The sequence below is a fragment of the Brachypodium distachyon genome, chromosome 2, assembly GCF_000005505.3.
Source record: "Brachypodium distachyon strain Bd21 chromosome 2, Brachypodium_distachyon_v3.0, whole genome shotgun sequence".
Classification (NCBI taxonomy): domain Eukaryota; kingdom Viridiplantae; phylum Streptophyta; class Magnoliopsida; order Poales; family Poaceae; genus Brachypodium; species Brachypodium distachyon.
This window is the reverse complement of record NC_016132.3, coordinates 5471943-5493024: the sequence shown is the minus strand read 5'-3', so window position 1 is coordinate 5493024 and position 21082 is coordinate 5471943. Positions and strand designations below refer to the sequence as shown.

The 21082-nt window shown below is 47.3% G+C and overlaps 3 protein-coding genes across 6 annotated transcripts; all 3 read right to left on the bottom strand.

Moving 5' to 3' along the window:
• Positions 1-3859: 3859 nt before the first annotated feature.
• LOC100834295 (non-specific lipid-transfer protein 1) lies at positions 3860-4674 on the bottom strand. The gene is made up of 2 exons (XM_003565609.4): positions 4264-4674; positions 3860-4178 (listed from the first exon to the last, which is right to left on the bottom strand). Exons 1-2 carry the CDS (start codon positions 4629-4631, stop codon positions 4160-4162), a joined length of 387 nt encoding a protein of 128 aa, XP_003565657.1. The 5' UTR covers positions 4632-4674; the 3' UTR covers positions 3860-4159.
• Positions 4675-10491: 5817 nt separating this feature from the next.
• On the bottom strand, positions 10492-11438 carry LOC100831826. The gene has a single exon (XM_003565603.4). It carries the CDS (start codon positions 11253-11255, stop codon positions 10779-10781), a length of 477 nt encoding a protein of 158 aa, XP_003565651.1. The 5' UTR covers positions 11256-11438; the 3' UTR covers positions 10492-10778.
• A 1206-nt stretch (positions 11439-12644) lies between these two features.
• On the bottom strand, positions 12645-19972 carry LOC100829279 (probable F-box protein At3g61730). Of its 4 annotated transcripts, XM_003565455.4 has the most exons (14): positions 19766-19780; positions 19620-19673; positions 18881-18954; positions 18539-18651; positions 18353-18411; positions 16035-16406; positions 15281-15954; positions 14379-14599; positions 14234-14278; positions 13957-14124; positions 13798-13845; positions 13540-13710; positions 13340-13447; positions 12645-13240 (listed from the first exon to the last, which is right to left on the bottom strand). In XM_003565455.4, the coding sequence occupies exons 7-14, from the start codon at positions 15646-15648 to the stop codon at positions 13155-13157; spliced, it is 1215 nt and encodes a 404-aa protein (XP_003565503.1). In that variant the 5' UTR covers positions 15649-15954; positions 16035-16406; positions 18353-18411; positions 18539-18651; positions 18881-18954; positions 19620-19673; positions 19766-19780; the 3' UTR covers positions 12645-13154. The 4 variants fall into 4 exon arrangements, 2 of the variants coding, with proteins under 2 accessions (XP_003565503.1, XP_003565638.1); XR_730268.3 differs by lacking the exons at positions 12645-13240; positions 13340-13447; positions 13540-13710; ... (2 more) ...; positions 14234-14278; positions 14379-14599 and having other exon boundaries at positions 15660-15954; positions 16257-16406; positions 18539-18656; positions 19766-19961; XR_002963619.1 differs by lacking the exons at positions 12645-13240; positions 13340-13447; positions 13540-13710; ... (3 more) ...; positions 14379-14599; positions 15281-15954 and adding an exon at positions 16906-17001 and having other exon boundaries at positions 16038-16406; positions 18539-18656; positions 19766-19972.
• Positions 19973-21082: the final 1110 nt, after the last annotated feature.

Sequence of the window (21082 nt, the reverse complement as noted above, 5' to 3'; positions counted from 1 at the left end):
TAAAACTGAGGATAATTCTCTTTAAACCCTTCTTACCAAACAACCATTTGAGGTTTCTAGTGTTTTTTCAATTTGAAGTGGATGATACCCTAAAAAACACCCCCAAAACTCTAATACCAAACAAGACCTTAGGGAAGGATCGAGAGATTCCTGACAACCCCTCTCAAGGAGAGAAACGATGTCCAAAGGTGTTATCATTGTTGGTAGATACATAGCACAACAAAGTTTCTGTTGATGCCCCGATTACCAATCCCAGAGATTGGGCTCATCACTAGCGAAATGCAACAACAACCCTAGACATGAGGATGAAACCACCACCAACCCGTCTAGCATGATACCCATCTAAGCAACCCGATCGAGGCTTCAGGTCTACCTAGAAACCAAGAGATTTACCGGATATAAGTAGGGGTAGACATTGCGGCCACATATGACTAAGAGGATTAGGGAAGAGCCCAGAATCACTGGAGGAACAAAATCACCACCGAGTGGAGATACCCAGGAAGAGGGCTTGTTTTTTGAGGGACTTGACTCCTCTAAGAAAGGGAAACGACGCCTGTTGGCGTTGTTATTGCAAGCTATGGTCAACACCATGCCAAGTTTTTTTTCAAATCGGACGGACCCATTTTCCATTCCAAAAGAAACGGAAACAACAGTTGTTCTCACGCTAACAGAGAAATCAGATGAGAAACGGAGAAGCGGATCCGGACATCAGCAGGAAACCCACTGTGTTTCAGCTGTTTTGGCGGAAATACCATGCCAAGTTTTAGTTAATGCCTCATCAACAACCCATACTCGGGCGACATTGGTAGGTTAGTCCCCAGTGTCATCGAAAGAGAAACACGAGCGATGACATTCAGCACGGCTAAGTTTCATCAGAGATAAACATTGTAATTGAGAAACGGAGAAGCGGATCCGGACATCAGCAGGAAACCACCGTGTTTCAGCTGTCTTGGCGGAAATACCATGCCAAGTTTTAGTTGATGCCTCATCAACAACCCATACTCGGGCGACATTGCTAGGTTAGTCCCTAGTATCATCGAAAGAGCAACACGAGTGATGACGTTCAGCACGGCTAAGTTTCATCAGAGATAAACATTGTAATTGAGAAACGGAGAAGCGGATCCGGACATCAGCAGGAAACCCACTATGTTTCAGCTGTCTTGGCGGAAATACCATGCCAAGTTTTAGTTGATGCCTCATTAACAACCCATACTCGGGCGACATTGGTAGGTTAGTCCCCAGTGTCATCGGAAGAACAACACGAGCGATGACGTTCAGCATGGCTAAGTTTCATCAGAGATAAACATTGCAATCGATTCTTCCACGTTTATAGCACCTGAGGTCTCTTTCTACCTAACTACCTGAGAATCCTTCCCTTAAAGAGAACAGTAAATGAGACCATGCTCCTGTCCACGTCTAGTTTCTCATCTCAGTGTAGTGTTGCATGCATAGTACACACCCAAGCAAGGCCCGAGGTTGTGCCCTGAAACGGACATTTCTTTGATGGGCAACGCTACAGTGATCCTCGTGAGTGCCCAAAGAAAATTCATTCGTTACCGGACTTTATACCATCGAGAAAAATAAAAAAGAAGCCCAAAATACACTTGGGTTGAGGGCCCTCTGCAACCTTTTCTAGTCTCCGCCACACGGCCACCACACGGCCACTCTGCACTCGTCTCCTTGGCAGATCTAAGGTTTGAGGACAGCTTGAGCATTCAGAAAACCTTGCCTCTCTCCGGCCATTTCTGGTGGTAGAGCAAACTGAAACTGAAACGCGGCAGAGCGTCGTTAGCAAGATCGCGATGCCAAGCAACGGCAACGCCCCAACGGCGTCGTCGATGCTGCAAGTGGCATGGGGGGCATGCCCAGCGCTGGACCTCTCGTACGGCCTCGCCTCCCGCACGGGCGGCGCCCTGGCCGCCGCCGCGCCATCGTTCACGGCGCTGTCGCCGGCGCTGGGCCTCGACTACTTCGGGGTCTTCGACGGCGGCCGCTCGGACTCGGACGGCGCCTGCTGCAGGCACCTCAAGGAGCGACTCCACGGCGCCGTCGCCCAGCAGGTCGAGCGCGAGCTTCTCGCGGAGGCCCCCCGGTTCCTGATCCAAGGGGGCGTGGAAGGCTGGTGGAGGACGACCATGGCGGAGGCGTTCCGGGCCGTGGATCAAGAGTTGGTGGGCGTCGACGTCGGAGCCAGGGCTCTCGTGGCGCAGGTGCTCAAGGACTACATCGTGCTCGCCAACCGCGGCGTCTCCAGGGCCGTGCTCTGCCGCGGCGGCGTCGCCGTGCAGCTCACTGCCTCCGAGCACTACCGGGTAAAGTATACAGTTCATTTCTGAGCACAGCGCAGGAGTTTTTAAGCCTTTTTATCTAGGAGATCATGGTCCGTGCAAGCTATATGCTTCATAAATTAGAGTGAGTTGTGTACATGTGACCGGCTGACCGGCCGTGAGGTGTTACGTGATCTACCTTCCAAATATTCATACTAGCATTGGTTTTAGCATTGTTCCGACACATTTTGGTGGCAAATCGATCCCAGCTAGAAAGGAAAAAAATTACCATATATATGATCGATCTATTTTTCGGTTCCTCCGACAGATTTTGGTGGCAAATCGATCCCTATATTTCCAGGAGCCCAAAATCTAGTTTTTCTACAAGAGTTTCTCCGTGCAAACTGAAATTGTCTAAAACGCTCGAATCACATGTTTCCAGGGGCTGGAGGTGACGGCGGTGGCCCGCGACCCGCGCGACGAGTTCCTGATCCTGGCCACGGCGGGGCTCTGGAATCACGTCTCCCCGGCGGCGGCGTGCGCCCTCGTGGCGCAGAGGCTGCGAGCGACGGCACGGGCCACAAGGCCCACAACGCCGTGGCTGGCACGGGTGGGCAGCAGGGGCACGCCGGCCGTGCTCGCGGAGGAGCTCGCCGAGCACGCGGGCAGCGAGGGCGAGGGCACCGTCAGCGTCGTCGTCGTCCTCTTCCGGGACTTCTGGGCTGACCCCACGGCCGCGGCTCCGGTGGTGTCAAGTGGGCCGTTACGACGCCCGCGACGGCCTAGCACCAATTACGGGCCGGGCCAGTGGTTAAGCTGATTGACACGGCCCACAGCGCGTCGGGCCGTACTGTAGCGAGGGGAAAAAGAATGTGGCTTTTCATGATCGTTGTCGTTTCGCTAAAAAAAAAATTGATCGTTGTCGAAACTGTAAGCTGGAGAAATTCTTCTTCTTCCCCGGTCTCAATTCTTTAGCAGTGTAGTCACTGGATTTCGAGTGTTGACCCGGACCCATGATGCTTCTCTGGTAGCAGTAGCAGTAATCTAATACTCACTCTCGTTCTAAATTCTTGACTCAAATTTGCCCATGTATTTATTTTTAAAAAGCGTCTAGATATATATAATATTTCGACAACAATTTAGAATTGAAGGGAGTAGCTTAGAAATCCATCTATTATTATATAACTAAAAAGAATTCCCGCAAAATAAACAAACTATATAACTAAAAAGAAGGTCAACCGAGAAGCCACCAGGCTCGAGTCCAGATCCACATGTAATTAGTATTTGTATGACATGTAGTAGATTCATTTCTGTAGTAGAGTATTCTGGCTTATAGGCATGCCTCTATCAAATTCAATCCGAATGTGACATGTAGTTAGTTTGTAAATGTTGTATATTGTTGTGCATATGGTATATAGTAGATTCATTCTTGTACAAGTGTTGGTGTACAAGCAGAAAGCCAGCAAGTTCGGTGGATTATCCGTCACATTGAGTCTGTGCAGGCGGAGCATGGCCGGATATTGTCGCTGTTTTAGTGCAAACTTGTACTAAAACAGCGACAATTATTTAGGAACGGAGAGAGTATAACATACTGGAGTAGCGCAGCATATACTGTAGTTTATTTCATAAGCACAGAAATAGATAAAAGTATGTACATCAGGGATAACGAATGCAGTTACATTAATCTCTTTTTTGTGTAATTCCAAATTATGTGAAGCTAAACAGTAACACGTGCATAATCGAGGGGCCTAGCTTGTTCAGTCTTATACATCTTGCTCGTTTTATTTTGGTTAACTGGATTAAGTGGATTCTGATCCAACACGTACACTTCAAGTTTCCATCGATCTGTACTTGCCTACGTACGTGTGGCTGGATCTCCAGTAACTTGGACCTCATGGTTCATCTGTAACCCTGCATCAAGAAAGAGATCAACTCGGTAAAGATGTATACTTTGACATATACAATTCGAATCAAAATGGAGAGTACGCTTAATTACTGGTTGCAGTCCATGTTGGGGGAGATGGCGAAGTTGATCTTGAGCCCGCAGGCGGCGGGGAGCCCGGCGGCACGGGTGAAGTCGACGGGCGGGAACCCGCCCGCGCCGGCGGCCGCCCTGACGCAGTTGCAGGCGGCGACGCGGTCGGCGGTGGTGGCGGCGAGCTCCGCGAGCACCCTGAGGCTGTTGCAGCAGATGCCGTAGGGCGTCATCCCGGGCGCCCCGCTCAGGTACGGCATGCACGGCGCCATCAGCTGGGTCACCTGCCCGCACTGCACCGCGCCCCACGCCCCGCGCGGGGCCGTCGATGCCAGCGCCGCCGCCAGGAGCAGCGCGGCCAGAGCGCGGGACGTCGCCTGGAAGCCCATTAATTGGTTGATGAAATAATTAATCAGGCTCGATGTGCGTTAATGGTGGTGGCCGGATCGACTCGCTGCCGTGGCGCGGTGGATATTTATAGGGAGGGTGAGTGCGAGAGGCTGTCAGCTGGGAGAGAGAGGGCGTAGGAGGGAGCAGGTCCGGTTGTTGTGTCATGTCGCTGGTGCGCGCGGGATGGAGGAACTCAAACGGAGCGTGTCGTCTTTGGATGATCTCTTGGGGGTGGGGGGAGTGGTTGGTTGGGCAGGAGGGATTGCATGGAAAGAACGTGCCAACGGAGAAGAAACCTGGACATGTTGTCCATACCTGGGCCTCAGTGTGCTGGCATAAACAACGTGGGCTACCGGCACGCTGGACTAGCACGACGCACGGAGCCCACCCGCGGCCCAAGAGATTCGTGGTCGATATTCGGTTTCCTCTCGATAGCGAAGTTCCATACATTTGAGAATTTCGAATCCTAAATCTAATGAATTTGTGGCTAACTGGGAGCCTTTTAATTCGAAAGAAGTGGGAAGGTTCGAAGTCTTTACCAATAAAAGTTCTATGTGGGTTAATCGTATTTGGTTTGTACGACTGGTCCGCAATATCTAACAACCAATAGTGCTTTCTCTGTCTTCATTACAGATTTTATATCTGCACATGCAGTTTACATGGATTTTCTTAAATTATGCATATACACTCTTAGAGCATGGTTAATCATTTTACACTCTTCTTAAACAGTTTTAATGATACCATCCAGGGCGACTAACCAGCAGGTGAAACCTCTATTCAATGGAAATTCAAAAGCTTCCAATCGCAGTCATCAGATCTCAAATGAGCGTTTCAGATGAAAGGTGTCACCTCTAATCACTTCAAATTATTTTACGAAAACCCCCACGAGGTGGGATCCTCTAGGTTTTTTCCTTCGTAAAATGCATTTAAGTGATTATACGTCCCACCTTTGATCTCATCCATTTATTTATCATCTAATGGCTAGGAATGAAAGTTGTCAAGTTTGCATTGAGCATAAGTTTTCACCTGATACATTCACATTATCCAATTGGGTGAGGCAAGATGTAGACAAGGGAGTGCTGGAGAGTTGAACGAATGACCTAATTAGTTGCATAGAAATGTGAGGAGAGGCTAAGCAATGTTTGTCTCTCTTGTTTATTTATTTTATTTTATAAAAGGCTTCAGGTATAGATATTTTTAAAACGTAAAAGAAAATAAATTTAGCCACGTTTACAAATTCATCCTCATTTATTTTTTCTCTGATGTGTGGTTAAAGGTGCGGTCAGGGTGTGTATAGAATTTACCGCACATGCGACCATTGCTCTCCGTCCTAAAAACCTCGCGAAATTATAACCATGAGTTGTGTGTCCGTTTGTGTTGAAGTCGGACTCGTCGGCATGATACCATGTCAGTGACGATGCCACCGTGACGGACACACTGGGTGTCACTTGCGGCATGGTGCCTTGCAATTGGTGGGGTCGATGTACTGTGATATAGAGTGCAAGCGGAAGGTAGTCTGTGTGGGCTAACTGCTTGGCATAGGCTGACGCGTACTTCACGTGATTGTCATGGCAAAGGCTTCGTTGGTGGTCATTTGTGGTGAAGTCGAAGTTACCAGTTCGAGTACTGATGTGTGATGAAGATGACATTTGCGAACAACCTCAACGACGACATCTCCTTTTGTAGATCATATGGAGTGTGTTCAGGTCAGCTTGTGGTGTCCTGAGGGTTGTTATTGTGAGTTTGTGACGGCTCCTGTGAATAATTAACCGGACATCCAAACTTCTCAATTAATGAGACGAGACAAAAGTTTTTGGTCTGATCTGATAAAAAAGAATACATGAGCAACCGGAACAGCCTAACAGGACACGTGTTGGGGACAGTCACCCTCCAAGGAACGGACCATGTGATCAGATCATCAGAATCTTATCCCAAATGCCGATCCGGGGTTAGGATCGGAGCTTAAGATCAGACCAACGCCCAAAATAAATCCAGCCTCCGCAGCCCCACACCGCCCACCGGCGACGTGTAAATCTCGGTCGATCGCGCGCGCAACCACCGGCCCCGCAACAGAACAACGGGCATCCAAACCGAGCACCGAAATCCGACGTGATCTCATGATTCTGCTTCTTGGGGAACCTGCAGGCGCACCTGCTGTAGATGCTGCTCAGGCAGGGGTCGTCTGCGGAGAACACGAGTCCGTCCCTGAGATTGCGCGAGATCGGGGGCAACAAAAACATATGTATACGTGCGTGAGATGGCGACGCGCGCGCGGCCAGCCACGAACCCGGAACACATGGGGGCGCCCCTCGCGCCGAATCAGCCATCTGGGGGCTTGATGCCTTAATCTAATCTAACTGAGTATGCAGACCAATGGATTTTACTAGTGTCGTTCGGCGGCGGGGCACGCAACCACCGTCGGGTTTGCCGGATTGTCCTCTTCTGCGCAATGTTCGTGATTCATGAACCCGGCTTCGGTGTAGTTTACATTGAATCGGACACCCAAGGTTCCGTCGAAAATGCTTGGTGTGTTAGGACACAGTGTCTCTCCGACCTTTAAGATAAGCAAAGTGCACTATGAAAACCATAAGAAAAATTATTGGGAGTAACAACATGCTTTACACCTTCACGTTCGCATTCATCAGCATTTTTTATATTACAACTTTTCGAAATAACAAGGATATGTATGGCTGAGGTCTCCGCACTCCAATCCGCCTAGCAGTTCATTATTGCATTGTGGATTTTACTTCCACTTGGTTACGGGAGGATGTAGGGATCGACTTATAAGCGTGAGTGTAAGTTTTGTTTTCGGTTGGGCTCTAATTGATGCATGCGGTCGGATACACTGATTTATTGGGCATACTGGTGATATCAGAGTCCAGGTGGTACATGCTTTGCAAGGTTCGTCTAAAAATTGGTGTCCTGATTTCGTTCTCATCCTAGTTCAGGCGTCGTGGTTTTCGTAACTGGTCTTTTGGTATTATTTTTTTTGTTTTTTTAAACATTTATCGATGAAGCAACGATCTCACAACTTGTCAGTGTCCCAGGCCCAGCTCTACACACTCGTGTGGTGTTAAGGGCTTCAGGCGTTCATGCGCATCCGGCGCAACCATATAACTAAAGAGCCCTCCTCATCCTAAAAGCCGGACTAATGAGAGAGTGGCTACTATACCCACTACTACAAAACACAACATAAGAGTGACGAGTCATCAGTGACGGGCGTCCCGAGCCCGTCACTGATAACCCCTCATCAGTAACGGGCCTTTCCCGCCCGCCACCGATGACCCCTCGTCAGTGACGGACGCACAAAACCTGCCACCGATGACCCCTCATCAGTGACGGGCGCACAAAATCCGTCACTGATGGCCCCTCATCCGTGGCGGGTGGGAAAGGCCCCCTCATCAGTGACGGGCTCGGGATGCCCGTTACTAATGGCCCAATGCAAAAAGTTGCAAAATTCACCAAAACACACATCAGTGGCGGGCCTTACATCTGAGCCCGCCACTGATGTCCCCTGAAGACCTTTGAAGATTAAAAAATTCATAACTAATTCATAAAAAATAAAAAAATGTGATTTTTTTTTCTAAATTCTTATTTTTTATTGCTTAACAAACAATAATATTGGATGGCAACATTTGAAAATGACCTATGTAGTACAATCTTGTCATTTTTCCATAGTTGAACTTTAGTTTTTTAAGCCAAATGACCAAAGGTTTGTCCATTTCTATGCCATAGTTCTTGATAATTATCCACTTCTTGCACAAGTGTTGTCACGAAAATAATATTGCCAAAGAGGTTTACAATGTTTTGGTTATAAAAATTGACTTTGGACTATCAAGTATATATGAATGTTTAATTATGACTTTCAAGCCAAATGATAAACTTAACATGCTACCTATGAAGCAGTTACACTTAATATGGTTCAAGATGGCACATATGCAATTTTCACGCAAATTAGACCACATTGATAAATTTATGAACCAATTTTGTCATATGAAATACTTGTATATGATAAAATCTAGTTTGGCCTCATCACTGGCGGGCTTTTTATTCATGCCCGCCAGTGATGTATTTTCTCGGCCCGGCCAAAGGCCCAACCCAATCCATTTCCTATATAACCCTTTCGCTAACCCTAAATCCTACCCTCACCCTCCCTCTATTCCCCCTGCCGCCGCCTCTCACTGCTCTCGTCTCTCCCTCTCTTCTCTCTTCCCCTGCCGACCCCAACCAGCCCCTCTCCCTCCCTCCCATGGCGCATGGTGCAGCCCCTCTCCCTTCCTCTTCCATGCGCCGTGGAGCAGCCCCTCTCCCTTTCTCCCATGGCGCGTGGAGCAGCCCCTCTCCCTTCCTCTTCCATGCGCCGTGGAGCAGCCCCTCTCTGTTCCTCCCATGGCGCATGGAGCAGCAGCAGTGGGGATGCATGGAGCAGCAGCAGCGGGGCGCGGCACCGCCGGATTCGTCGACCACAACCCAGCACGTCACCGGATCCGGCCACCCTCGGCCCAGCAGCGGCCAGATCCAGCCTCCCCCGCCGCCAACCGCCGATTCCGGCCGAGACCGACTTCCCCGCCGCCAGTATAGTTTCTCTCTCTTTCTTAGCACCTCTCGTTCTCTCTCGCACCCTCTCTGTTTCTCACCGTCTCTGTTGTTGGTGTCAGGCTCGGGGAGCAAGTTTGGTGGTGGCCACGACCATTGCCGTGAGATTTGTGATTGATTGATGCAGAGAGTCCTGCCTTTTTTGCAACGTGTAATCCTTGATTGATTGATCTGTGAATTGTAATCCGTAATTGATCTGTGATTTGTAATCCATGATTGATTGATTTGGAATCCGTGCTTATCTGTGATTTGGGAAAAAAATTGTAGGGGTGCCGTGTGGATTTGGGGTAGGCCTGGGGCCAGCCATGTTTTTTTTTTCTCCAAATTCCTATAGTGTCGGTCGTGGGGAGTGACCACCACTGATGATGGCATCATCACTAACGCGTGGAACGACCGTTACTGATGATGCCATCATCACTGGCAGGAATTTAGTGGCGGGCGGGACACCCGTTAGTGATGTACTTTTTTGACCGTTACTGATGACTGTTTTTGTAGTTTTGACCTTATATGCTGGTCGTATCCCCGCACTAGCGAGGTGGAACTAAAGTCACTGGCAAGCACAACTTGTCTTCTGGTGTTTTTGATCTTTTTCTTAACATTCAAAAGATGACAAGCCTTTTTATCGAATGTGATAATACAAGGGGGGTGGGGGGGATATCTCACGTTAAACAACATTTTCGCGAGGCGGGTCCGCCACCGTCCACCGCAACTCAACCACAACACTACCGCGACAGCGAGCGCCCTTGAATATTGCACTGTTTGGAGGCACTGGTCGATTTTTTATGTTACCAGTTCGGTCATCCAAACCCACTACGTACAAGCGAACAACTGCACATGGGCGATGGGCGCCCGCCAATCAAGCTATCCAATCCGTCGCACGAGTTAGTACGTTCCAAGACAAAAACACAGCCGCTGCATTATTGATTTCCCGTATCGCAACTAACAAATGATCCCCCGTCTTCAAAGCAATAATCTCGCCAGCCTTCCTGCTCCTTCTTTTTTCTCTGCAAAGTATCATGAGGTGGAGGCCATGGAAGTATAATGCTTCGTAAATCTGAAAAGAGAAATGTATTGTATAGTTTGTAGTTGCACAAGATGTGTAAGCTTGAATATTTTGAGAAAAAAATGTTTTTAGTGCATAGCAGTAGCCAATTCAGTGCGTGCTGGGAGAGAAAGGTCAATTAATTACTATTGTTAGCTGTACAAGAAGTTCATTAATTTGCTAGAGGAAAAACACGCAGCGATTAGCACGAGCGATTGATCGATAAAGAAGAAGGGCGAGATCTCGTTCCATTTCTTTCACTTGGTGATCAAGTACAGGTGAGATGAGCAACAGGGAGAAGAGAACAGAAGAGAGAAGCTTCAAAAAGGGGAAGCTGCATGCTATATACACACCGGCATCACCATCATGGATGCATGGGAGGGGGAGCTTTACATTGTCGCCGGCTCGCCTCTCAACCCAAATCTCTCCGTTCTCACCGTCGTTCCCCTCTTTCCCACACAGGAACAGGATGAATCCTACATGAACGGCAGTAGCATCTATGCTCCTCCTACGACGACTCCTCGGGGATGCTCTCCAGCGCGGGGCGCCACGAGCCGTTGGCCGCGGCGCGGCGGGCCTCCATCCGCTTGATCTCGGCCACGATCTGCGCCGCCGTATTCTGCCCGCCGACGGTCAGCGACAGCAGCGCCGCCGCCTCCTCCTTGGTCAGCACAACCTTCACCCTCACGACGCCCTTCCTGTGGCCCGCCGCTCGTCTCGGGGCAGCCGCCTTGCCGCAGCCGCTGGCCTTGACGACGCCCTTCACTCCTCCTCCCTGTGCTCCCGGTGGGGATTTGCTGCCGATCTTGGGCATGGGCGGCGCCCTGCCGTCGTCGCACGGCGTCTTCTTCATCTTCATCCTGTGGAGGGCCTTCACGAGAGGCTTGAGGGAGTACGTCGTCGTCCTCCTCCGCTTGGGCTTCATGGCCGCCGGCGCCGGCAGAGCCCTCGTGCCCTGGACCAAGCATGGCATCGCGTTGCCCATATTCCTGAACTGTTCAAGCGTCTGTCTGATGGCTGGCTAGTGAGCTTTGGCTTTGGGTTTGTGATGGGTATGTGGTAGAGAAAAGAGAGGCCAATGTCCCCGGTGGTGGCAACCATGGTGCTTATATATAACGCCACAGGGCACAAAGACGAGGGGTTAGAAGCTTGGAATATTGTGAGGACATGAGGAGTAGGTTGCACTGCCCAATGGAGTGCTTATAATATTTGTTGCAGGAGTTTGAGGTCAAAATGGGCTTCGACAGTTAGCACTTGTCCTTTGCAAATTGACGCAAAATAACACACAGGTGAAAACTAGCAATCAGATGGAAGCAAGTCGTCACACATTGTTTGTGCCAAGAGTTGCAACCCAGCTTAATTAAGTAACTAATTAACATCTGTGTAGCACTCCATCAAAGTGCATGACTAAAAGTTTGTACCGGAAAGAGGGAGAAAAAGGAGACCGGCCCCATGAGCAGAGAGTTGCAAAGGCACCGAAAAATATACTCGTGATGACCCAGCTATATAACTATTGCTCGTGCCTGCAGACTGGAGTAGGCCATCCATTGCATTCTGCGCAGGATCCCAACTAGTCCAAAGGAGTTAGCAGTCTGTCTAGGAGACCCCGAATAGGATTAGGATTAGGCTGGCTAGTCGTCGCAGAATAAGTCGATCACAACTACTCTGACAAGCCCCGCAGCTAAGCTCCACGTGTATGCAGACAACAGTTGGTGCTATTGCTAATTGCCTAACCACGTGATTTCAGGGTCCAAATGAGCAGCCTTGACAAAGGGGGAAAAGAAATCGGTTTGGTGCAAAAGAGGCTTGCGCCCTTTCAGAAATCAGAATTGCCTGAGCTCGGCTCAGAGCCCAAATAGAGCTAGGGAGTGACCGTGGTGTACGTTGCCCGTGTGTTGAGCAATATTATCACAATGACTCACATCTGGGACAGCTACTCCTACATCCTGCAACTTATGCTAACCAAGCACTGACATCAACTATCACACAGTATCAGTATCAGTGTATCAGAGTATCAGACTATTATACATAATAGAAGGGATATCACAACTTCACAAGGAATCACATATTTGGCCTGCTACGTGCTACATCTGCATAGGTATCAAGTGGACGAATACATAAGTAGAAGAGACCTTCTCAGATTTTGTTCGACTGGTGTCTTGATCTATCAGTTCAAGGAGAATCTACACAGGAAATAGCATCTAAAGGATAAAGCAAACCAGTGACAATGTTACTGTTAGGCTAAAAAACAACCCTGGAGAATTCCAGTTGTTTCCTGCTAAACTTCAGTCACAATTAGACCAATCTCTACAACCTGGCTCTCAAATTTCCCATTGTACAGTATACTACGTGCACGATAGAGAAGCAGTTAACCAACCAAGCAACCAGAGCAAAGCCCAGTACATACAGTGTTCAGCTCGCACAATCCACACAATACTATATATGCTCAAAAGGTTATGCAACTCTTCGACGAAGTGCACGATACTACATTAAAACATTGTTCAATAAAACAACGACAAAGAACCTGCTCCAGCTGTGCATTTTCCTATTTCCATTTTCTAAAGTCTAGATAACTAGTACTCCCTCCGTCCAACAAAAAATGTCCCAAGTTTGTCAAAATTTGAATGTATCTAAACATGACTTAGTGTATAGATGCATTCAAATTTAATCAAAATTGAGACATCTTTTGTTGGACGGAGGAAGTACTGCTGTATTAACCAACTAACCATAACGAAGAGAGACCTACACTACTGTACTTGTGTTCCCCTTTGTGACTACCCTGTCAGCACCCAGCACTAGTATCACAGCAAACCAAGCATTAACACATTCCTCAGTGCAGCATGAAGGAACCCAGCCAGAAACGAACCAAGTGAGCACGAATGAATCACAGGAGCTGCTGCGTGATCCTGACAGACACAATCTCCCCATCCCTCGACATGTCCCGCATCGCCTGGAACTTCGACAGCAATCCTGTCATCAGCATAGCAAAAGATTCATGTGAGAACAAGGCTCCAGCCAGAGATAATAAGTGCTTGCTTCTGCTTATGGTTCATGTCAAACTACACATACTATCTTTGGACTTGAGGTTGCTGTTAAGGGCGACGGCAACTGGGGTGAGGCGTCCCTTGGGCAGAAGGTCGTGGCGTCTCCGAATCCATGACTTGGCATTGAGAATATCTGCATGGATGTCCCCTTCAGTGATGTGATCCTCATATCAAGCATGTATGAGTAACGACGTACTGAAATGACTAAATGGTTCAGGAACAGACTGGCGACATGTGTAGAATTGATGTGGTTCAAGTTGAAGATGGCAGCGGCGGCAGTATCCAGCTTCCCATCGATGATGTAATGGCCGAGCTCCTCGTACTCCCAGGTCCCGTCCCTGAACTTCTCCTCCAGGTACAGCTCACAGTGTCGCGCGTCCAGAACTTGCATCGTTCCTGCACCACAAGTTGTTCCATCCAAACCAAATTGAGTAACCTGCACCATAATGGTTGGACCAAGAACAACCTCCAAGCTAGTGTCACCTTTGCAGTTGTTGATGTTGCACACGGGGCATCGCACAATGTTTATATCTGCAGCAACCAGAGAACAATGAGAAGGGGCAACCAGTTTTACAGGCAAGAACGGCAAGTGAGCCGACAATGGGCGATAAGTTGGCCACACAGGCTGTGCGTACTACGTACCAGCAATCCAGATGCCGCGGCGGGCGTTGGTGAGCAAGCAGGATCCGGTCATCTCGATGGAGATCCGCGGGCCGTCATCCGCCGGCGGCATCCACCGCGGTAGCGCCAGCGTCCCCGTCAGCAGCAGCTTCGACGTGTCCATGATGAATCCGCCAATGCGGATCCAGTCTGCACCACACCAAACGTCACGAACTGATACAGATCGCAGTAAACGGCAGTGGCAGAATCAATGTGGTTGGCTGGTTGCTACTACTACGTCTCTGCTCATTGTGCTTACCGATGTGCTTCTCACGCTGGCGGAAGCAGTACGCGTGGGTGTTATCTGCACTCAAAAACAGAGGAGAGGAGCACGCATGTCAGTAAGTGAGACAGTGAGACGGGATGTCAGGGAGGACAGGGAGGAGCACGCGCTTGGTGCTTACCGAAGGCGGTGGCGTAGAGGTGGCGCCAGGAGCGATGACGCGGGCGGGGAATGAGCAGCCTGCGATCGCCGGTGGGCAGCGAGAGGTCGCGGATGAAGGCGTAGCGCCAGATGGAGTCGTCGGCGAGGAGGCGGCGGAACCAGCGGCAGGTTCGGGCGAGGCACGCCAGGTGGATGCCGTGCAGATGCTTGGCCACCTCCGTCCAGATGTCCGGCTCATACCTGCAGCAAGCCACCAACAACACACTAGCCTTCAGATTTCAAATCTCGAAGTAGAAAGTAAAAGCAAATTTCGTTGCAGCACAAATCGCGGAACAAGTAGATGACGAATTCCGATTCCTAAATTACAACACAAAGCAGGAAACCACTATCCGAAACCCACTATTATCTACGGAAAGTAGAACCCTCAGAAGTTTTAACTCGCTAAAGCATCGGAACCACAAGTAATCAGAAGCAAATTACAGGCATTAGCTATTACTCCAGTTAGCAAATACTTCGCTCCAGCAAATTCGGATTCAGGCAAACAACAATTCACGCCCCAATCCATCCACCTAAAATGCGATTACAAACAGCAATGCAGGGCGCCTTGGACCATCAAAGCCATGCCCGATTCCCTCCAAAACACGTACCACTTCAACACGCAAACGTAAACACAGACTCAGAAACGCGATTTGGTAGGCGAAACTGCAACGTGATTGGCGCTGGTTCATCATACAAATGCTCGAGTCCAACTCGATTATTCTGAAGCCAGTTCAAACCAATTCCCTTCCTCCGATCCACCAAGTTCCAGATTCAACTAACAAAAATCACCACCGGAAAATTCAAATCGAAACACATACCACCGGGGGGGGGGGGGGGGGGGGGGGGGGGAGCGAGAGAGAGAGAACACAGGGAACAGCTTACCAGTTGAAGGGGACGCGAGAGCGAACGATGAAGGAGGAGCGCGACCTCGGCGCCGCATGCTGGCAGCACCTCGAAGGCTCAAGCCCAGCGACCGGACTCCCGATGCCCGCCCGCGCGCACCTGATCCTCCTCGGCCCTTCCCTCGCGGTCGCTGGCTCCTTCACCGCCGCCTGCTGCAGCTTCTTCGTCGCGGGCTGCTTCCGCGCGCGCTTCCTCGGCGGCGTCGGCGGCGGGGACGAGACGAAGTCCGGGTCGAGGCGCCGCGGCCTCGGGCGCTTCCTCAGCTCCATCCCCATCCCCTCCCTCCTCTCGCTCTCCCCCTCTGTATGTGGTTGCTGTGGACGCAGGAGAGAGATGGCTTTGCCCATGCAGCGGTGGGAGGGAAGGTGTGGCGTGTGCTGCGTGCGGGGAGGAAGGGATGCATTTATAGGCCGCCGGGTTTCGAAATTTGAAATGGTTGGAAGATTTGAAGCACGGCTGAGCTGGACTGAATTGGGTGCTGCCGTGCTGCAAGGGTAGTTTTGTTACTTCTTCGACTTGTCAGCACAGACTCGCTGACGCGTGGGCCTGCTCGTCCCTCCATTGTGCCCCACACGACGCCAGTGGACACAGAGTATACACCGACGGTGATCTTTGTTGGAATTCGCACGCCTGAATAGAGAGTGATATTTTTGCTGCAAAAGAGAAATACATAGTGCACGATTAATACATGTACACATGTTTAAAAACTTTAGGGATATGTATAGAAACACACTCGTGCAGAGGAAGCAAAGGTGTCAAAATGAATGTGCCGTTCAGCTGAGTTTTGCAGCAACAAATTTACATGGAATCTGGTTTAAAAGAAGAGTACAATGGAATCAAGAATTTCAGGAGTTGTGAGCTGCACAAACAAAGAGCCTCGTGCACCATTTATACAGGATACACAGATTGATCTGTTCATCAACAAAGGATGAAAGGAAATGAGTGGAAGACTTGCATTTGCTGGAGCGGTGGTGATGCATCCCTGATTTCAGGCACCAAAGCATGTTAAAAATGACCGGTGCAAGCTCATAGTTCGGTGTCGCAGAGCTTCACCATCAGGTCTGAAACCACTCGTCGAGCGAAAGGGATGTAGCTCAAGCTGTACCTGAGGTGGAAGAAAACAGATTATGGCGGCATAGTCAGATACATCTAGCACGGCAGTTGATTGAATGGGGTGGAAACATTAGGAAATAAAGATAAAATCAGCACATTGTTTCCTGGGGTGGAGATTCTATTTGACTGAACGAGGAAGCAACTAAAGCTACAATCAGCACAATGTTTCCTGGGAGGGAGATCTTATAGTCTCTGAGTCTAGTCCTGCTGCATGTTATACACTGTTAAATTTTGGAGACATCGGAAGAAAAGAAGTTAAATTCTGCCTATGAATGTTTAACTCATATCCAAGTTCGCATGGTCCACTCCAATGAAGTTCTATGTTCAAAATATAGAATACACTAATCCCATTTTTTCTTTGTTACATGCTAAGATACACCATCAGAGTGTATGTTGCTGCCACAACCTCATTACAAGTTTACAACAACAGTTCCGACAGGCTACAGCCTTCCAGGTTATGTTTCCGAGACTAGATGGCTATTTAGAATTACCATTGATTACTTGGTATGCAGAAGAGAACTACATGACGTGGTTCAGCAACGAAAGCGTTTCCAGTTAGGGGTGTTCAAAAACAGGTTGAGTTCAACCTGCGAAAACCAGTAGTTCAAAAATTTGTTAGTAGCTTGGTTGCTCTGGTGATGATTAGTGAAGGCAAATGAACTAGTTTGCTGGTTGCCGGTTCCCACGGGGTTGAGGTCAACCTGTTGATGAACACCCCTACTTCCAATCATACAGCCCAATTTAAATGGAAACTTTAGTTCTATTTTTGCTTTGGTATCTTTGCAGCATTACTTATTAGTTCCTACTCCCAGCACCAGTTTAGCACTGACTGCTCACTCTTGGCTGCTGTCTGGACCGTTGCACACAGCAGTTTCTAAAGCCTTGAGGACGCACATGACACTTTAGAAAATGAAGCTGTCCTATTTGAGAGACATGTGCAGAACCATTTCCACAGAGGTGATGCTATGACCACTCACGCTACTAATCTAGAATTTCTGTTTGGTCACTTTACTCATGTGCTCTTTTGTATACTTGTATATTGTACTTGAAAGAACATCACCAAAAAGATAGAAGGTCAAAACCCGCTGTACAACAGACTAACAGAAGGCATTGAAGGATTGGGTGAATTGCATATTATCCACCGGTGTGTTTGTGCACCCACCACTCAAACCTCAAATAATAAGCAAGCTAGAGGTCTTCCTCTATTTGGAATTCCAGGTATTGCTTATTTGCTTTGTCGACATTTGACATGGCTGGAACGGAACATGCTATGCTTATATAATGATTTAAATGATTCGGTCAAAGGGATACATGACACAAACGACACCTGGAGGAAAACCTGAAATCTATTCCTGCAAATATGCAAGAGGGCATAACAAATTTATATAATGTAAGCTGATCTCAGTTTTGCTAATTGTCCTGTAAACACAGATTCAGTACAAGATAGATTACAGGAACAAAGGGCAGCAGATAATTAACTGGGTCCGCCCTTGGAGATAATTAACTGGTTCCATGTTATATGCTGGCGTTTTTCACGAGACACAGAAAAGTAAATGAGATAAATATTGGCAGGTCCAGGGATCATCCTAATACATGAAGCACAATCCCATTCTAGCTGTTGCCTCCTTTAACACAGTAATAAGTACCAAAATACAAGTTCCATTTACTTTTCTTATATGCAAAAACACAGCAAGATGCCAAGATATATGTTCCTGTTTAAAGCATACCTCAATTAAGTAGTTGCAAAGTGGTGTCGGTATTACAATGTGTTCTTTTTTACTCCCTCCGATCCATAAAAAGTGTCGCCCACTTAGTACAAAATTTGTACTAACTTAGTACAAAATGGGCGGCACTTTTTATGGATCGGAGGGAGTAATGATTAACAAGTCACGAGGAGGTTTTTAAAAAAGCAAGTCACAAGGAGGAAGGGAAGCTTACCAAAAGAGGGCGCAGATCTCACATATGATTGCAATCAATGTTAGCAACTTGTCATGAACCTGCACATAAATTACATTCAGAAACACATGGTTATCTGTCGGGATTTGGATAGTTGTCCATTCAACCAAATGAATTCTTTACAAGAATACGACCATAAAATAAACAAATAGTTCAGAGATCACTAACCAAAAGAGCAAAAATTAGAGCAAAAACAACACATCCAACATAAATAGCTGTTGCATAGACACGAACAGGGTCAAGCATCATCCTCAATTGTTGATTTGGCCCCATCACGAAGACTGTGCTGCCAAACAAAGCTTGAAAATCAACATATGGCAAATATTCAAGGAAGAACGTCGATGGAGCTAATGCAAGAGCTAAGCATATATATCAAACTGGCATTTGATACAATCATAGGATTCACGTTGCAAAATTTACTATGGTTTTAAAACAGCAAGACAGATATAGGGAATAGCATAAATGTAATCTGAAAAGCAATGGGATGAGAGTGCAAATTTGTGTAATCACCTCCCAACTGCCATTATGTTTCCAAATGTAAACATGACTGCAAATTTGATAGGTCTGGCAAAAACAAGAAGCGACTGCACAAAAAAATCAAAACGTAAGTAATGTATTACATGAGAATTTACAGCCGGGCATGTTTGCTGCAGCTAGTTAAACAGCTTGCAATTACCAGTAAGTTGTAGGAGTATTATAAACTAGAGCATATAGTCCTAACTCCCTAGTTCCAATTGATATAATCTCTGCACTCTAATGAAATCAGGTCAACTAATAGTTGTCTCGTTTATCCAGGATTAAACCAGAACAAAATTCGTATTGGCATGACATTGAAGACCTAAGATGCAACTAAGAGGAAACAAGACATCAATTCTCTAGCACTGACAGAATAAATAAGCATCAGCTTCTTGCAGATAGCAGATCTAATAACGAGATCACTGCTTTGGCCAACTTAAGTTCTTATTGCTGAAAGAAGCATTTACTCTAATGAACCAATACTTCAAACTAATCTTGCTAAGCCTTAATGTCAACTGTTAACTGAGTTTTTTCAATTTGATATTTGGGATAGAATCACCTGTTGCCGAGAACGATATTTTCTTGATCACTTAATGCATATGATCCATTTGCTGAAAATAGCATCAGCGTCACCTACATGGCTAATTATTCACCTGCAGACCACTAGCAACTACGGAACTACCCCAAGCAACGTACGGAAGAGGAATCATAGGAGGGAACTTAAGCAGCGTACCAGCATCATGAGGGCGAGTCCAGCAACCAAGCATGCCGCGAAGCCGTAGACCCGCTGAGGCAGGCAAAACGAGAAGGACAGATCAGATCGACATGGACCAAGAAATAGCTGCTGCCTCCGAGGGTAATTCGAGGGTTCTGTTTGACCTGGAGAGGGGATAGAGAGCAGAGACCCTCGGTGTCCCCGAGGATGTCTTCCCCGGGCTGTTCTTCGTCGTCGCCGCCGGCGAGCGAGCGGTGGAGGCGGGCGAGGGCGTCCATTATTGCTGCTTCGATCGGTTTTTCTGTTTTACTTTTGGAGATCAGCTTCCGACCGAATTGGAGAAGACAGGGGTGCTTTACATGACATCTAGGCCGTCCGTTTGGCCCCTCGAGATCTCAAAGGCTAAGAAGAAAAAGCAAAGTGTTAAAGTAACGAAAGCATCTCTGGCAAAAAAAGAAAAAAGCATAGGTCAGAGCCTGGTGTGGATCGAGAGTTACAGGTCAAGCCTGGGTGAAAAACATCCGAGCAAATACCTCATTTTTACTGAAATCTTTAAAAAAAACAGGGCTTCCATAAAAAAAAGCCACCGTTGTGCATCCTCAATTTTTGCAATATCATAGCACAATTTTACTCCCCAGTCTCACTATATGAGGCACGCATGCGTCACAAGATCGTCAATTTAACTACCAAAATATAAATTATATGACGTAAAAAATATATCATTAGAAAGTTCATTTGATTACGAATCTAATGATATAGTTTTTATGAAATATAATTTATATTTTCCTAGTTAAATTTGTAATCTTGGGTTGCGCACGTGCCTCACATATTATGACGGAGGGAGTACCATATATGATTTGCTAAAAATGCTCTGATGCGCAAAAGTTGGAGGTCGTGCGCCCCTCTGGCATTACGAGTGCAAGACAGAGCGTAAAATAGGAATTTATAAAACTCGACACCTCATGATATAAAGCTACTTGTTTGGTAAAAAAAAAGTCAGACCAGCAGGGATAAACATTTATGAGAGATTAGTTAATGAAGTTGTGAGCCTAACATTCATCATCTTGACAAAAGGTTGGAATTAAGAAGAAATTTCATAGAGAGCCTTGATGTTATCATTCTTAGCTACTCCTTTGTGAATTTCCACTAACCAAACATGGCAAAAAAACATACTCTTTAACTCTCGAATTCATACACTTAATTCTCATTGGATACCAACTAGAGGATTGAGACTAAGGTCATGTTTGGTTAGGTTTAAATGTGGTTTTTGACTTTTGACTTATAAACCACAAAAATATCTATTTAGGTGATTTCAGCGCTTATACCATCACCTAGAAATATCAATACAAAAGTCAGAACCAAAAACACCTAAATAGATGTTTTCTGGCTTATAAGCCGAAAGTCAAAAGTTACATTTAAACCTAACGAACATGACATACAATGAAACACTTATCTCCTTAGTAATAGTTACTCGAAGAAAA

Excerpts from the sequence above, each read along its gene's own strand:
- LOC100834295 (XM_003565609.4), bottom strand. The coding sequence starts at position 4,631 with ATGGGCTTCCAGGCGACGTCCCGCGCTCTGGCCGCGCTGCTCCTGGCG.
- LOC100831826 (XM_003565603.4), bottom strand. The coding sequence starts at position 11,255 with ATGGGCAACGCGATGCCATGCTTGGTCCAGGGCACGAGGGCTCTGCCG.
- LOC100829279 (XM_003565455.4), bottom strand. The coding sequence starts at position 15,648 with ATGGGCAAAGCCATCTCTCTCCTGCGTCCACAGCAACCACATACAGAG. Across the intron at positions 14,279-14,378 it reads CCTCTACGCCACCGCCTTCG|ATAACACCCACGCGTACTGC; the intron begins GTAAGCACCAAG and ends TTTTGAGTGCAG. Across the intron at positions 13,448-13,539 it reads CAATTCTACACATGTCGCCA|ATATTCTCAATGCCAAGTCA; the intron begins GTCTGTTCCTGA and ends ACATCCATGCAG.